The sequence below is a fragment of the Acinonyx jubatus genome, chromosome C1 (genome assembly GCF_027475565.1).
Source record: "Acinonyx jubatus isolate Ajub_Pintada_27869175 chromosome C1, VMU_Ajub_asm_v1.0, whole genome shotgun sequence".
Taxonomy (NCBI): domain Eukaryota; kingdom Metazoa; phylum Chordata; class Mammalia; order Carnivora; family Felidae; genus Acinonyx; species Acinonyx jubatus.
The window spans coordinates 109,188,921-109,206,238 of record NC_069381.1 but is presented as its reverse complement, the minus strand read 5'-3'; the positions used below and the strand labels follow the sequence as shown (position 1 = coordinate 109,206,238).

Below are 17,318 nucleotides of genomic sequence, written 5' to 3'. Positions count from 1 at the left end.
GAGGGGGGTGGAATGACAGAAGGGGAACAGTTGTATTTAATTTATAGCTCAAAGAATTCAAAGATTTTAGTAGTAATAAAAATCTACAAAATGACTGTGAACCAGAAAGAGAGTTCAGGCTTCTTTAAAGAGGCTGGCGGAGACGGTGTATATGTAAAAAAATTGAATGGAGATGTAAGCTGGTATTGTGGTATTGTGATGATTTAACCACAAATGCCTTCCCTATTTAAATATTCCAATCAGGACTGTTAGTACACGTACCTCGGAGAATTCTTTCCTCATGGCAACGAAGAAAGTCCCAGATTCTAACAGTGCCGTCATCAGAGCATGTAGCAAATTTATTATCCGTGGGTGAGAAACTGTTACATGAAGACACACAGCAGGGGAAAGAAGTCAGCATTTAACAGATTATCTGTGCTTCTCAGACAGGGAAAAATAAAAACACTGTGCTGCGTTATAAACAGGAGAGGGAAGTATTCCAAGAGTGAAGAAGCCCTTAAAGAGAATGTTGTCAGCTAACAAAAGCATCTCATCAAACGAAGAATTTAACACAGCAGTTGCGTCTTAGTTTTCAATCATTGATATTCAGAGACCTTTACCGGTGTATTATTAGCACTGATGCTTCCCACACTCCCCACAGTAGAATATTTCCTGTCATACCAACAGAAAACGTGAAGCTCATTTAAGTGTAGAAACTAAATGAAATCTGTTTTTGCAATATTCCTACAAACACGCTGTTAAATCACATTAGGAATACCGCTCCAAAAATTAGCATCAGCTTCTTCTGCCTGGGACACTTCATGACATGATGAGCTGAAAATTTTGGACAGGCTCTTTAAAACTCGTGGCTAAACATCACTACATACAATGTTTCTCATTTATTTGCAAGGTCTGTGGAAAACTTTCACACCTTCTCCCTGGCAAGCTATTCCGTGAATGTTGCTCCTTTTAGGGAAAACTTTAACACAGGGACCTTCAGACTGTGTTTGAAGCCAAAGGTAATCTCCTGCAAAGGATTTTGCCATCTTTACCTCCTTGCCATGAAAGACCATCACGTTTCTCATCTACCTCTAAGAACGTCCTTGAACTTTTGGGTCCTGTGACTAACAAAGAACCAACTGTGAAAACTCAATGTATGGGCAGGACACTACAGCACAGTCTTTGCAGAAGCATGTCAGTCCAACAATTTTTGTTAAGGCTCTGAATGTAGAAACAAGTGACTGCAGCGGATGATGTTTCTATAAAGATGTCAACCTCCTCCCACACATGGGCGGTACGACCGTAAAGAATGCTGCTTAGCTTTATTCTGAGGCTGCAGCAATTCGTCAGGCTTGTTTTTGAAACTTTGTTTTCCAGTTTTACTATGCATATCTCATTGATATGTAAAAATATACAACTCACTGAAAATACTTTAAACTCCACTTATTATTATACATTTGCATAACTGATGTTCTCAACAGTGAATCAGAAGAAAAAGTCCTAGAGTCCTCTTGACAATGGTCTGCTTACAGTTTCAAAGCTTGAAGAACCCATTCATTACTCCATTAACGTTTGCCACATCCAGGGTCACTTGTGAGTTTTTAGTCCTACTACACTTTCCTTTTGAAGTCGTGGCATAACCAAGCCAACCAGGTCTTCACTTAAGCCTTTTTTTCTTGTATTTTGTGTGAACTCTGAAGGTGTTTTCTGTAGGCTTTAGATTTTATTCAGTTGTATAATTAAAGACTGAATTCTTTATTTGGAATGAAAGATTCTTATCTTACACAGTAGGTAATAAAAAGGAATAACGTATACACATTATTAACCATAAATGAAAAGAGAAAACCAGTGCAAAATGCGGCAGACAATACATCTCTAACATATTGCAAAGGCTGATACCGGGACAACACTACTTCAGAAAAGTGCCAGCAAAATGGTGAATGTGTGAAAACAAAGAAAAATATTGTGTTTATAGGGTGCAGAAAGTATCCCAGAATCTGACAGAGCCCATGCATCTCTGCACCCAGAATACACTTAGAGAATAATTTAACCATGACAATAGGGACTACAGAAAATGGTATATTGTGTATAAACCTGGCCTCTCTAATCGCCTCCTTATGTGCCTGGAACATCTTGACGTTGTTCATGTTCGACTGCCAATATTTCACATATCCTCCATGGTCTGCTGTCAACATCCACATGTCATTATGTGACCAAGTCATGGCCCTCACTGGGCTATCATGAGCCTGTGAAAACATAAAACAGTTTAAACATTATATAAAAGAATATATGACAGAAGGCTTTACAGGAGCAGACATCAACTCACAACAATTACTTGTCCAATTTCAAGTTTAAAACACCAACAAAGTAACTGTATCTCCAGTTCGTTACAGGACCACAGGAGGATGCTACAGTCTGATGATTACTGTTACCTGTAATATTGTTTCAAAATTGAAGGTGAGTCCATTCCACAAAGTGAACTCTCCACTAGAAGCTCCAGTGACCAAACGTCTTCCTTCTGGAGTCCACTAGGAAAGAAAAAGAAGACAGGTTATCCAAGGTCACAATTCCTCAATCTTAATTTTTAAAGCACTTAGAAAGGATTTATAAAATATCCAATAATCACCATTAAATAGACAATACTTTCACTGAATCGTAGTTCAGATTTATAAGTACTTTGTCAGAAAAAAAAAAAAAAAACATGTTAACACAGTGCAGGGAAAGCTCTAGCACTTTAGCCCATAAACTAAATAATGGTAAATATATTGTAAGTATCTGGTTAAGTTACATATACCTACATACATTAAAGAACCTTTAAAAACAAAATTTGCAAAGACCACATTTTTCTAGGATACAAGGCAGGCTAACAAATAAAATGGTCAGTCACCAAAAAAAAAAAAAAAGAATTACATCTGCTAGTGGACCAATTCAAGCAGAAAAGTTAGTGGTGTTTTATGAAAAAAGCTAATTTAAGGACATCAAGGCTATCAAACTTTTCCTGGCAACTAAATGTACTTTAAAAAGCTCTCCTCTGTTCACAGTATCAAGCAGTCTTATACTAATCTACTTTCCAAAACATGTAATACAACACTCACGACTAACACTACAGCAATATTTTAATGCTATTATTTGTATACTGAAGGAAATCTGTGACATATGCTTATCAATTCAAAACACAACATTTTTTTCTCAACTTTTTATTTTCAAGTTTCCATGACAGATTACACACTAATTTTCCTTAGACAATGTAAATACATGAAATGAAAATACAACAACTGCATTTTCCAAACTAAAAATTGTAACACATACTTGAAAACTGAAGTGTGCTTATCAGAATAGCAGGATGAGATACATAAAATAAAGACTATTTGGGGGGTGCCTGGGTGGCTCAGTCAGTTAAGTGTTGACTCTTGGTTTCGGCTCAGGTCAACAATTTCACAGTTTGTGAGTTCAAGCCCCACATAGGGCTCCCCACTGACAGCTCAGAACCTGCTTGGGATTCTTTCTCTCTCCTTCTCTCTGTACCTCTCCCCTGCTTGCGCACTCTCTCAAAATAAACAAAAATTTTTAAAAATAAGGGGCACCTGGGTGGCTCAGTTGGTTGAGTGTCTGACTCTTAGTTTCGGCTCAGATCATGATCTCACTGTTTCCAAGTTCAAGCCCCACGTTGGCTTCTGTGCTGACAGCACAGAGCCTGCTTGGGATTCTCTCTCCCCCCACCCTCTCTGTCCTTCCCCGACTTGCACGTGCACTCTCTCTCAAATAGGTAAAAAAAAAAAAAAAAATTAAAAAAAAAGACTACTTGGTAAACCTGGCTTTTTACTGCTTACCTGCACATCACGACTTTGACTATTATGAATAAAATCTTCCTACTTTCCTAGTTCCTGTTATCTGCTACGGATTGTAACCAAGTAAATACTACAGGCAACCAACTATAGGCACAGGACCCTGTTTTTATGTCTTAATTTCTTATAATTTGGACTCTGCCTCCACTATATGCAAGTGTCTCCTAAGATCTTACAGTTTGATCACCATATAAGAAATTTATCTAATGAACTGCAACAAATAAAGTTTTACCCTTCTGTACTGTGATGCAAAACGCTCAGATTTTATTCATTTCAAAAGATGTTCTGGGGCAGCTGGGTGGCTCCATCAGTTAAGTGTCTGACTTTGGCTCAGGTCATGATCTCACAGTTTGTGATTTCGAGCCCTGCATCGGGGTCTGTGCTGACAGGTCAGAGCCTGCAGCTTGCTTTGGATTCTGTGTGTCCCTCCCTCTCTGCCCCTCCCCTGCTCATGTTCTGTGTGTGTGTGTGTGTGTGTGTGTGTGTGTGTGTGTGTGTGTGTCTGAAAAAAACTAAATAAACATTAAGAAAAAGAATGTTAAGGGGCGCCTGGGTGGCTCTGTCAGTTAAGCGTCCGACTTCGGCTCAGGTCATGATCTTGCGGTTCGTGAGTTCAAGCCCCGCGTCGGGCTCTGTGCTGATGGCTCAGAGCCTGGAGCCTGTTTCAGATTCTGTGTCTCCCTCTCTCTCTGACCCTCCCCCGTTCATGCTCTGTCTCTCTCTGTCTCAAAAATAAATAAAGGTTAAAAAAAAAAATTTTTTTTTTTTTTAAAAGAAAAAAGAATGTTAAAAGAAAAGGAAAAAAAAAGATGTTCTCAGGGTGCCTGGGTGGCTCAGTTGGTTAGGCATCCGATGTCAGCTCAGGTCATGATCTCGCGGTTCCGTGAGTTCAAGCCCCAAGCGGGGCTCTGTGCTGACAGCTCAGCGCCTGGAGCCTCATTCAGATTCTGTGTCTCCCTCTCTCTCTGCCCCTCCCCTGCTCATGTTCTCTCTCAAAAATAAATAAAAATGTTTTAAAAAGTTAAAAAAAAAAAAGATGTTCTCTATTATGCTAAGAAGATATTAAAGTCAGCTGCACACCGGGGCACCTGGGTGGCTCAGTCCGTTAAGAAACTGACTGTTGATTTCGGCTCAGGTCACCATCTCACAGTTTCAAAGCTGTGAGAGTCTATGCGCACAGAGCGGAGCCTGCTTTGAATCCTGTCTCCCTCTCTCTGCCCCCACTAAACCCCACCTCTCTCTCTCAAAAATAAATAAATAGGGGTGCCTGGGTGGCTCAGTCGGTTGGGCGTCTGACTTCGGCTCAGGTCATGATCTCGCGGTCCATGGGTTCAAGCCCCGCGTCGGGCTCTGTGCTGACAGCTCAGAGCCTGGAGCCTGTTTCAGATTCTGTGTCTCCCTCTTTCTCTGACCCTCCCTTGTTCATGCTGTCTCAAAAATAAATAAATGTTTAAAAAAAATTTAAAAATAAATAAATAAATAAATAAATAAATAAATAAATAAATGTTAAAAATAAAATTAGCTCTTACCAAATTTCCTGACAAACAAAATTATATAACATACTGGTTGGCTCTACCAACAAAATAGCCATTAAAATAAGTTTCTCGACTGATGTTTTCTACTGCTTTAGGCCTCTGAAGCAAACAGGAGACAGAAGACTGACTGTGGCATCTCCCCCAGCCCCTGAGTTCTGCCTGCTGTCTGCCATACCTAGTATCAGAGAACTTGCTTATTATGCTCATTTGCCACAATGTTTGCTATAACTCTCTTTTCTCTGTCCCATTTTTTTCTTCCCCAATTCTTATTTGCTCAACTCTATTAGCTATCTTACATTTCTGGACTTGATGTACTGCTAACCAACAAGTACATTCTTACTTAGCAAATCACAAAGAAAATGATTATACTATCACAAATGGTAATATTAACTGAATGCCTGGGAGACAAAGATGGGAAGACTTTTTATTCCAAACCCCTTCAAATTCTCAAGTTTTGAACCATGTCAATCCACTATTTATTTAAAAATATACATTTTTTAATTTCATGCAAATGTATGGAGTACCTACTATGTACCTTAATGGAGCTAATATTTATGGTTGACCATTGGTCTTTAGCTCTTCTCAGGTGTTTTCCTTACTAGTGACACCTAACAGTCTTCATTAACCCTGAGATGCACTTTCTAAACAGCAGCAAAAGCATCCCTATTCAAGAGCAAGTCCGAGACCTGCTGCAATATAGATCCATAGCCTGCGCAGAGAATTCTATGGAAATTGTAACATGAAGAACAATCCAAAAGCAGTATCTTACTCAATGTGGCTATAGTAGGTAAGTGACTGGGTATTTCAAAAGATTTATTAGCAACACACCAATGTTCATACCAGATATATATTTAAAATAATTTAATTTTCTCTGTCCTGTTAAGCATATGTACAGATTAACTCAGGATTAACTTTTCCAAATAACATCCAAAAGAATACTTACCCTAACAACAAATACGGGACACTTTACTTTATTTGTTGATGTTCGAACAAATTTTGTTGTTACTGCATTCATAGGATTATTCAACATCCCTATAGGTGGGACCAGCTACAAAAAGAGAAAATTGGGTTTTAAAGAGCTCCTGATTATGCACAGAGCATAAACCAGGGACAGAGCAAGGTAATTATTTCAACATGTAAAGACAAATTCAAGACTATACAGGACTTTCAAAAAACTATTATTATAGATAATAATCAGTCAGTATTAATTAAATTTAAAAAACTGAGACACAGGACAGTTAAATGCCCATTATTAATAAAAAAACAAAAAAATCAAGTACCAGATTTCACCAATTACCTCTCAAGGTCAACATAATAAAAACATGTTTCACAATAAGCCAAATTTAAAATTAGCTTTCGTATTCCACAGACTTTGAGGTAGTGGTCTTTTGTTAGACATGGCTTTAAGCCCCAAATAAAAAGTTCACCCACCATTAGAGTACAAGAAAAATTTTAATTGAGATAAAAACCAATGGAGTACATACATGTTATATTATCTCTTTAGGAATCTTTTGTTTTAATTATAAATCCGTAAAAAGAAAATTCCATGTTGCGTTTGAGGTCACATAGTTTTAGGTTCAAATGTCCAAGCAAAGAGGCTTTATTAAACTAGTGTGACACATCTTAATACTCACATCATTATAATAACCTGCGTCAGGCTGAACTGCCCGCATGTCTCTCTGGTCTCTTTGCCATATTCTATTCTGTTTGAAATAAACAAATTAATTAATTAACATATGGCGCATTATACTCAGTTTCAAACTAAAGTAAGCATTAACAGAATGTAAGCTGCTATCAAATGGGGAGAAAATAGGATTAAAACCTTTTCACAGGTTCTAACACAAAGATAACAGTGGGTATCTTAAAGAGATCTTATCCTAGGGGTGCCTGAGTGGTTCAGTGGGTTAAGCACCAGAATCTTGATTTCCGCTCAGGTCATGACCTCTGTTGGTGAGGTTAAGCTACACCTTGGACTCTGCACTGACAACAAAGAGCCTGCTTAGGATTTTCTCTCTCCCCCTCCCTCTGCACTTCTGCCACTCATGTGCCCACAGCACTCCTTCTCTCTCTCAAAATAAACACAGAAAGAAATTTTTTTTCTATGTTTGTTTATTTTTGTGTGTGTGAGAGAAAGAACGAGCATGAATGGGGAAAGGGCAGAGAGAGAGGGAGAGAGAAATCCCAAGCAGACCCTGAGCTCCCAGCACAGAGCCTGACGTGGGGCTCAAACCCACAACGTGTGAAATCATGACCTGAGCCAAAACCAAGAGTCGGACGCTTAACCGAGCAACCCAGGTGCCCCAGAAAAAATTTTTTTAAAAATCAGGGGCACCTGGGTGGCTCAGTCAGTTGTGTCTGACTTTAGCTCAGGTAACAACCTCACGGTTGGTGAGTTCGAGCCCCGTGTTGGGCACTGTGCTGACAGCTCAGAGCCTGCTTCAGATTCATATTCTCTCTCTCTCTCTCTCTCTCTCTCTCTCTCTCTCTCTCTCTCCCACCCCCTGCCCCTCCCCCCGACTCATATTCTGTCTCTCCCCTTCTTTCAAAAATAAAGACATTTAAAAAATTAAAAATTAAAAGAGAGAGAGCTCGAGAGAGAGCTCTTACCCTACTTACATTGCTTAGAATCTCCCTCCTCTCTTTTTTAACGTTTATTTATTTTTGAGACAGAGAGAGACAGAGCATGAACGGGGGAGGGTCAGAGAGAGGGAGACACAGAATCGGAAACAGGCTCCAGGCTCTGAGCTGTCAGCACAGAGCCCGACGCGGGGCTCGAACTCACGGACCGTGAGATCGTGACCTGAGCCGAAGTCGGCCGCCTAACCGACTGAGCCACCCAGGCGCCCCTCCCTCCTCTCTTTACTACACCTCATCCCCAACCAATCATCCAAGATACTGCTGACCATTCTCACCATACTTTAATAAAAGGAAAAAGAATAAGGGATAGATAGGCAGATGTCTTCAGTTTCTTCAAAATCCTCAGCACAAAACAATTTCTGGTATCCTGCCCTTGGTTGTCTTAAGACATCTCAAGCTCTCTTAGACTAGTTTTGCAACTGAATTACCTGGAAAAACCTAAATCTGTCTTCACCTCTGAATGAATCTTTTTCTCATGTCTGCAACATACTAATTATATCCAATATGCCAACAGGTCTTTAACAGATCTCAAGTAAGAAAAAGCAAACATTTTCTTCATTGGAGGACAGAGAAGACCAAAACCTGATCAAAGTAATAGGGTTAGTAATCAAAAGCGAGTCACAGAGGCTAATTCCTTGGTGAAGACAATAAAGAACTCAAAGGGAGAAAGATCAGACAGAGGTTTCTGCAGACCCCTATCCTGCCTGTGAGTGCCACCCACCAGCAGGGCCTGAAGAGTCCCTGTGCCTTGTGCCAGAGCCTCAGACACACAGAACCGCTATTCTGAACCTGTGTTGTCACAGGAATATCCTCACATTGGTAGTGTCAACATTTCATATGTACGTGGGTTTAACAAGTGTCTTAAGGCTGGCCTAGGGATTAAAGTACCACTTTCTAAGATTTGCTATGAACTTTAGAACAAGGCCTATTTCTAAATTAGAGTTTAAATTTCACAATTTTTGAGAAGACTCACACATGCAAAGAGTCAAAATGTACTGGTGACCAGCTGCACTCTGGAACTGCACTCCATCCCATTAATCCAAGGACACAGCTATGCTTATAACCCTGTATTTTAAAAACTTTTTTTTTTTTTAAAAAAGACAAAGTTTGATCATCAGAAGCACATTAACTTACCTCCAAATACTTAATTACAGATGGATTATAGTCTATGGTTTTTCGGTTTACTGCTTTTCTCATCCGTTTTCCATCAAAAGTAAGCTGTTGCATTGCTTGCTGCTGTGCAAAATCAGGTCGCTTATAAAAGAGTTGTCGAGGTGCTTGGTGTTGGAACCTTGGCATATGGAAAAAACGAGGAGGAGAACCAATTTCTGTAGCCATGGTGAAGTTTTCGTTCTAGGACACTAGGGTAGGGAAAAAGTACTTTCACTACAAACATCAGCACTAAGCACTGCTTGAAAATATTTTTAAATGAGTTACTTTTTACACTTCTCTTCCTTTTTCAAATAAGTATCATTTCTAGCTTTTAGTCAACCTATTTACAAAATGAACTATTGGATTTAATGGCAGAGACCAGTTATATATTTTAAAAAGGTCAATTCACAGAATAAGTGCTAATAAGCATTTATTATAAAATTCAGGCTGACGGAAGGAAAAAACCACAGTTTATAACAGTGTGGGGTGTGTGTGCTGAGTATTGTGCATGTGTGAGGTAGGGGGTAGGGTAGAACTACTGAGAACTGTTCACATTGTTAAAATGAAGTTTTCGGGAGGCGTCTGGGCAGCTCAGTCAGTTCAGAGTCTGACTTTGGCTCAGGTCATGACCTCACAGTTTGTGGGTTTGAGCCCCACATCAGTCTCTGTGCTGACAGTGCAGATTCTCTGCCTCTCTCTCTCTGCCCCTCCCCAACTTGTGTTCTCTCTCAAAAAAAATATAATAATTAATTTTTAAAAATGTGTGTGTGTGTGTGTGTATATATATATATGAAGTTTTCAGGGCACTAGGGTGGCTCAAGTGGCTAAGCATCCGACTTCATCTCAGGTCATGATCTCACAGTTCGTGGGTTCGGGCCCCATGTTGAGCTCTCTGCTGTCAGCACAGAGCCAGCTTCGGATTCTCTGTCTGCCTCCCTTTCAGCCCCTCCCCTGCTCACACACTCTTTTCCATTAGAAAAAAAAATTTTTTTGTTTAATGTTTATGGGGGCGCCTGGGTGGCTCAGTCGGTTGAGCATCCGACTTCGCCTCAGGTCATGATCTCACAGTCTGTGAGTTTGAGCCCCACATCGGGATCTGTGCTGACAGCTCAGAGCCTGGCTTCGGATTCTGTGTCTCCCCCTCTCTCTGCTCCTCCCCAGCTCATGCTCTCTGTCTCAAAAATAAATAAAAACATTAAAAAAAAATTTAATGTTTATGTATTTTTGAGAAAGGAAGAGAGACAGAGTGCAAGCAGGGGAGGGCAGAGAGAGAAGTAGACACAGAGTCAGAAGGAGGCTCTAGGCTCTGAGCTGTCAGCAGAGCACCTGACTCAGGGCTTGAACTCAGGAGCCACGAGATCATAACCTGAGCCAAAGTCGGACACTTAAGTGACTCACCCAGGTGCCCCCCAAAATAAACATTTTTTTTAAATAAATAAAAATATTAAGCTTATCATAAGACCCCATTTTATTTATGCAAGAATAACTAAAAAAATTTTTAAATCTGGGGGGCATCTGGATAGCTCAGTTAGTTGAGTGACTGACACTTGATTTCGGCTCAGGTCATGATCCTGAAGTTCATGAAATCGAGCCCCACATCAGACTCTGTGCTGACAGCACAGAGTCTGCTTGGGATTCACTCTCCCTCTCTCTCTGCCCCTCCCTGACTTGTGGGCTCTCACTCTTTCTCAAAATAAATAAACATTAAAAAAATTTGTAAAAAAAAAAATTTTCTTTTTCTAATTTTTAATCTTTTTTGTCCTTTCAAATTTCCTAGGAATAGTGTGAAAAGAGCAATAAACTATCCTATTTCGTATGAATGTTGAAAGTATGTATATCTAATTTCAGGATCAAAACAACTACCACAAAAACGTATTTCTCAGCATTGTGTATTTACATATTCATACAAGCAACACTAACATCTGAACAGAAAAAATATTCTCTTGATTTCGACTCAGGTCTTGACATCAGGTTCATCAGATGGAGTCCCACACTGGGGCTCCGTGCTGAGCAGGGAGCCTGCTTAGGATTCTCTCTCTCTCGCTCCCTCTGCCCCTCTCCCCTGCTTGTGCTCTCTCTAAAAAAATAATAAATTGTTTTAAAAAGCTCAAAAATAAATAAAAATCAAATGAACATCTTTAGGGGTATCTGACTGGCTCAGTCAGTAGAGCCTTCAACTCTTGATCTCAAGATCATGAGTTCAAGCCCCAATCTAGGCATGGAACCTACCTAAAATAAATTTTTAAAAACAAATAAACAAACAAACAAACATTTTTAGGGGCTACACTTCAAGGAACTATATATCACCAAATGGAGAAAATGAAAATAAGAGCTTTATCCTTCATGATTACTGTGATTTCTACTTACTCTATTATTCACTTTAGCTACATTAACAGAACAACTTAAACTACACTCAGGTTTGTCCCCAAAGCATGTTCATCTATCTAGTGTGGAGGGAAGGTGGGACAAGAAAGATAAACTAAGGTACAGAGAGGACAAGTAATTTGGATATGATTATTAAACACTACATACTAACAAGAAAACCAAACGGCTAAGGAAAAAAAAATCCACATGAAACAATGAACTCATCATGTCTTTATTGTACACACAAGCCTTCAATGTTTCAAGCAATAAGCAAAATTTCATCAAGTGCCTACTTTATATTATACGCTGCACCACATACAGCATATCATTCTGATTTACTGAGTATCACTTCTAAGTTCAGAGAACAGATTTCAGACCTTGTGGTGGTTGGACCCATCTCTATTTTTGGCAAATACAAAGACTCCTGAGTTCACAAGAGTTTGCAGCATATTCTTAGCCTTCAAGCTTTCAACTACTCCCCAAAAATAAGCAAACCACTCAACTTCTCTGCCTATGTTTTCTCAACCTGGACAAGGAAGTTAATGTACCTAACTTCCAAGATTCTTTTTGCTCAAAGATACTATTTTAAATGAAATCTACTATTCTGTTAGCCAACACAGGGACTAGTCTGTTGAACAAAGTGGAATATCCAGACTTAGTTCTCTACTGTTTGTGCACACAAGTCTATACCAGCATTATAATTATGGTTCTTGTCGCAACTGACACAAAGTAACAGGTTTTGTAAGCTTCACCATGTGGCAATTATACCAAAACTATACCTGAAGATAGAAAAGTGAATAGAAAAAAACCGTTAAGTGCTTTCCTTCAATAACAGTCATTACAAATTTCACACTGTAGAACTGTGCTAAACAAGAACTCATTTTATTGAACCTAAGCCTCCAAATAAAGTAACAAAAACTGTACATGAATGCTAACAAAGCCTCAAAAATTATGAAACGAATAGTACAATGAAGAGAAAGAACAGGAAGGTATTCATTAGTAAGGGTAAGACTTAAGTTGGAAATTAGATAGGAAAATTAATATAGGGTAATGAGCAGGCACTACCAAATGTACTGAGGCAGTTCCCAGCCATGAATACACACACATTTAGAAATTGCTGAAACAGTTGAAAAATCCCCATGGCAAAGGGAAGCCTAATGAAAAATTCAATTCATTTCAAGAATTTATCAGTGAGCACTAACTACCTGACAGGCTCAAAAGACACACACACACACACACACACACACACACACACACTGCTATCAAAAGACTGACAGTTTGTAAGTAGGTATTGTGCCTGACTACAGTAGCTATGGCAGAATTTGGTCCAATTATCAAATCAAGTAATTCTTACCATGTCAACCAGTAATCAGAGCTTCTGATCACAAAAAAAAGCTTGTTTTCCCAAACTGAGATGAAATAATTCTAACCAAGAGCAAATTATCTATGCATTAAAGAGCTAGGATAGCAAGTACAATAAGTATGGAACTTCTAAAAATAATAAAAGGTTTTAAGATCCCCACATGATTAACACAAACCTGGACTCCACTGTCAGAACCTTAGCCTGGAAACCTCTATTTTAAGATTATTGATCTCCAGGGGCACCTGGGTGGCTCAGCTGGTTAAGCGTCTGACTCTTGATTTCAACTCAGGACATGATCTCGCAGTTTTGTGATTTTGAGCCCTATGTCAGGCTTTGTGCTGACCATGTAAGCATGCTTAGAATTCCTCTTTCTCTACCCCATTCACGCTCTCTCAAAATAAATAAATTAACTTAAAAAAAATTTTTAAGACTATCGATAGCCAAACCAGTAAATATGTCCTGGGATGAATAGTCTACCCTACATGAGATCTGATACCTACAAAGTCCCAGAACTTTGAGGGGACCTACATGAGTGGTAAACAAGGCCAGTAACAAAAGAATCATCATGATCCCTTTTTCTTCACTGCCCAATCTTTAATAAATGTGAATCCCCAACAAATTAGGAGAAATTATAATGAGACCATTCAGTTTTTTAAAGAATAAACAAGACAGCTGTTTATATAAGTAGTTTTTAAAAGTTCACATGATTCTGTACCTTGACTGTGGTAGCAGATACACGAACCTATCCAAAAGGTTATATCTGATTGTACAGTGTCACTTATGTGACATTCTTGAAATAACAAAATAACAAAAATGGAGAACAGGAGTTAGGGATAGGGAAGGGGTGTGATTATAAAAGGGGAACTACTGTGGTGATGAACTGTTAAGGATCTTGACTGTGGTGGTAAATACACAAATATATACATATAATGAAATTACAGAAAATTACTCACACGAGCACCAGTAAAACTCAAGAAATTTGTATAAGATCTATAGATTAAAATCAGTATTAATCTCATCTTGTGATATTGTGCTATCATTTCCAAGCTGTTACCCCTGAGAGAAACTAGACAAAGTACATGGGACCATTAGGTATTTTGTTTTTAATTTTTTTAAATTTACTTTTTAAGACAGAGAGAGAGACAGAGCATGAGTGGGGATGGGGCAGAGAAGAGAGGGAGACACAGAATCTGAAGCAAGCTCCAGGCTCCGAGCTGTCAGCACAGAGCCCAACACAGGGCTCAAACTCACAAACTGTGAGATCATGACCTGAGGCAAAGTTGGATGCTTAACCAACTGAGCCAGTCAGGCACCCCATTCGGTATTTTTCTTCCAAATGCACTGAACATATAATCATCTCAATAAAAATTGATTAAAAATGTTAACATGAGGGGCACCTGGGTGGCCCAATCCATAAAGTATCTGACTTCAGCTCAGGTCACAATCTTGCGGTTTGTGGGTTTGAGTCCCACCCTGGGATCTGCACTGTCAGCTTAGAGCCTGTTTCGGATTCTCAGCCTCCCTCTCTCTCTGCCCCTCCCCCATTCAGGTATTCTTCCCCCCCCCCCCTCCCCCACTCTCTCTCTTTCTCTCTCTCTCTCTCTCTATCGGGGGCCTGGGTGGCTCAGTCGGTTAAGTGTCAGACTTCCCCTCAGGTCATGATCTCACAGTTCAGGAGTTTCAAGCCCTCCATCAGGCTCTGCACTCACAGGGACAGCCAGCTTTGGAGTCTCTCTCTCTGCCCCTCCCCAGTTTGCGCTTTCTCTCAAAATAAACTTAAAAAATAAAAAAATAATTTAAAAAGTAAAGATTCTATCTCTCCCCCTCTGCCCCTCTCCCCTGCTCACTTGTTCGCTCTCTGGGGGAAAAAAAAGGAAAGAAAAAAAAAGAGCATTTTAAGACTACCATAAATTTGTTGATAACTAAATTGGACATTAAAAAGCAAATTTTTTGAAATGTTTATTTTTGAGAGAGAGAGAATATATTAGTGGGGAGGAGCAGAGAGAGAGGGAGCCAGAGGTTCCAAAGCAGGCCCTGCACTGACAACAGCAAGCCCAATCTGGGGCTCGAACTCCCAAACCATGAGATCATGACCTGAGCTGAAGTCAGACATTCAACCAACAGAGCCACCCAGGCACCCCTAAAAATCAATTTTATTTAACTCTCAGTGTATGAGTTTTCCAACTTTTATAACTTTCAGCCACAGTTTCAACTGCAGAACTCTTCATAACCTGGGGTAAGGAGCTTGCACTGCATACTTAGCTGTGAAGTTACTGAAACATTTTAATGGATACTGAACTTGACCAATTTAACATGTTACTTAATACTATACTTGGGCTTTTAGATTGTTTTCTGTGCCATTTCAAGAGCTTTTACATATAATCCACACATGAACATAATTCTGGCTGTCGACTTAATTAGAAAATAATTCAATATTCCACAAATGTGATTCTGGGATAAAGAAATCTGTACTATCAATTGTTTCAATGGAGATAAACTCAGTGTGGTTTTTCCCCTTGTCATTAGCATACAAAACAAGAGAGCTTTTCCATTTTTATGTGTTTTTAAACTGGATTATGTATTAATTTACCAACTATTTAAGCCAATAAAAACTGAACAAACGAAGTCTCACTGGATTACTGAATTCATCTTTGCAAAAGTAAAAATGATGCAACATTTTCTAGATAAAGTAATCTCCTAAACTAGGAATAAGGAATTCAAAGATTCAAGTATGAGTCAAAACCAGCAGTTCCCAAAGCCAGGCTTTAAAGCTCTCATCTTCATTCTGATTTAACTGTATGGGATATAAACCAAGCAGCAGAGATTTTTTTTAATGTTTATTTATTTTGAGGGAGAGAGAGCAAGGAAGAGAAAGAGATAGAGGAGAGAGTCAATCCCAAGCAGGCTCCACACTGTCAGCACAGAGCCCGACGAAAGGTTCAATGAGAAAAACCACGAGATCATGACCTGAGCCAGAATCAATAATCAGGCGCTTAACCAACAGAGCCATCCAGGCACTCCGTGAGCAGCAGCGCTTTTTAAAGCGTGAATCATCAAACAACCACAACCAAGATGCAGAACCCTCTGTTATCAATCTCCTATCACTACCCCTAATCCCTGGCAACAACTGATGTTTCCCATTACTGTAATTTTTCTCTTTTGTTGAATGTCACATAAAATCACACACTGTGTACCCTTTTGAGTCTGGCATTTTTCACGTAGCTTAACACTTTTGATATTCACCAATGTTGTAGCAAGTACCAATAATTCCATTTTTTTTAAGTTTTATTTATTTACGGAGAGAGAGAGAGAGAAAGAGAGAAAGAGAGAGAGAGAGAGAGAAAGAGAGAGAGAAAGAGAAAGAGAAAGCAGGGGAGAGGCAGAGAGTGGGAGATAAAATCCCAAACAGACTCCACACTATCAGTACAGAGCACGACACGGGGCTCAATCCCATAAACCATGAGATCGTGACCTGAGCTGAAATCAAGAGTCAGATGTTTAACCGACTAAGTCACCCAGGTGCCCCCCACCAATAATTCCATTTTTATTATTGAATTCTATGGATATACCACATTTTGTTTATCCATTCTCCAATTCAGGAGAATGCCTGTAGCACTTAACAATTTGAACAAAATTGCTACTGACATTCACATGTAGTTTTTGTGTGAACTGTTAAGTCTTCATTTTTCCTGAGTAAATATCTAGGATTGAAACTACAATGGTGGAGGGCGCCTGGGTGGCTCAGTTGGTTTAGCGTCCGACTTCAGCTCAGGTCATGATCTCGTGGTTTCATGAGTTTGAGCCCTATATCAGGCTCTGTTTGCTGTAAGCACAGAACCCACTTCAGATCCTCTGTTCCCCTCTCTCTTTCTGCCCCTCCCTCACTAGTGCTCTCTCTCAAAAATAAACATTAAAAAAATTTTTTTTAATTAAAAAACAAAACTACAGGGTCATGGAAGTTTTTGTTTAACTTTATGGGAAGCTTTCAAAAGATTTACCAAAGTGGCTGTACCATTTTGCATTCCCACAGCAATGTATTGTATGTGGGAATGTATGTGTTCCAGTTGCTCTACATCCTCACTAATACTTAATATTGTCAGCTAGGGAGAGAAGGATTGTTTATTTTCTTAGTCACCCTAACAAGCGTACAGTCACATCTCACTATGGCTGTAATTTGCATTTCCCTAATGACTAATGATGCAGAGAATCTTTCAAGTCCTTACTTGCTACCCATACATCATGTCCAGTGAAGTTTCGGGTTCAAATCTTTTGCTCATTCTTTAATTCGGTTTTTTTCTTATTATAGAGTTTCAGAATTATTTCTGTACTCTACATATAAAATCTTTGTCAGATATGTGATCTGCAAATATCTTCTCTCAGTCTGCCACTTCTTTTCACTCTCTTCAGAGTATCTTTCAAAAAATGGAAGTTTTATCTTTTTTT

The 17,318-nt window shown here is 39.3% G+C and overlaps 1 protein-coding gene across 13 annotated transcripts in view; it reads right to left on the bottom strand.

Annotated features, from left to right (window-relative positions):
• Positions 1-17,318, bottom strand: part of WDR33 (WD repeat domain 33) — a 107,724-nt gene that overhangs the window by 59,614 nt on the left and 30,792 nt on the right. For all 13 annotated transcript variants that reach the window (XM_027056070.2, XM_015062489.3, XM_015062487.3 and 10 more), the window contains exons 2-7: positions 9,131-9,357; positions 6,994-7,062; positions 6,303-6,407; positions 2,412-2,507; positions 2,074-2,225; positions 262-359 (exon numbers count right to left, since the gene is read on the bottom strand). In XM_027056070.2, the coding sequence (XP_026911871.1) occupies positions 262-359; positions 2,074-2,225; positions 2,412-2,507; positions 6,303-6,407; positions 6,994-7,062; positions 9,131-9,334 (724 nt within the window). In that variant the 5' untranslated portion in view covers positions 9,335-9,357. The remainder of the gene's footprint in view (positions 1-261; positions 360-2,073; positions 2,226-2,411; positions 2,508-6,302; positions 6,408-6,993; positions 7,063-9,130; positions 9,358-17,318) is intronic.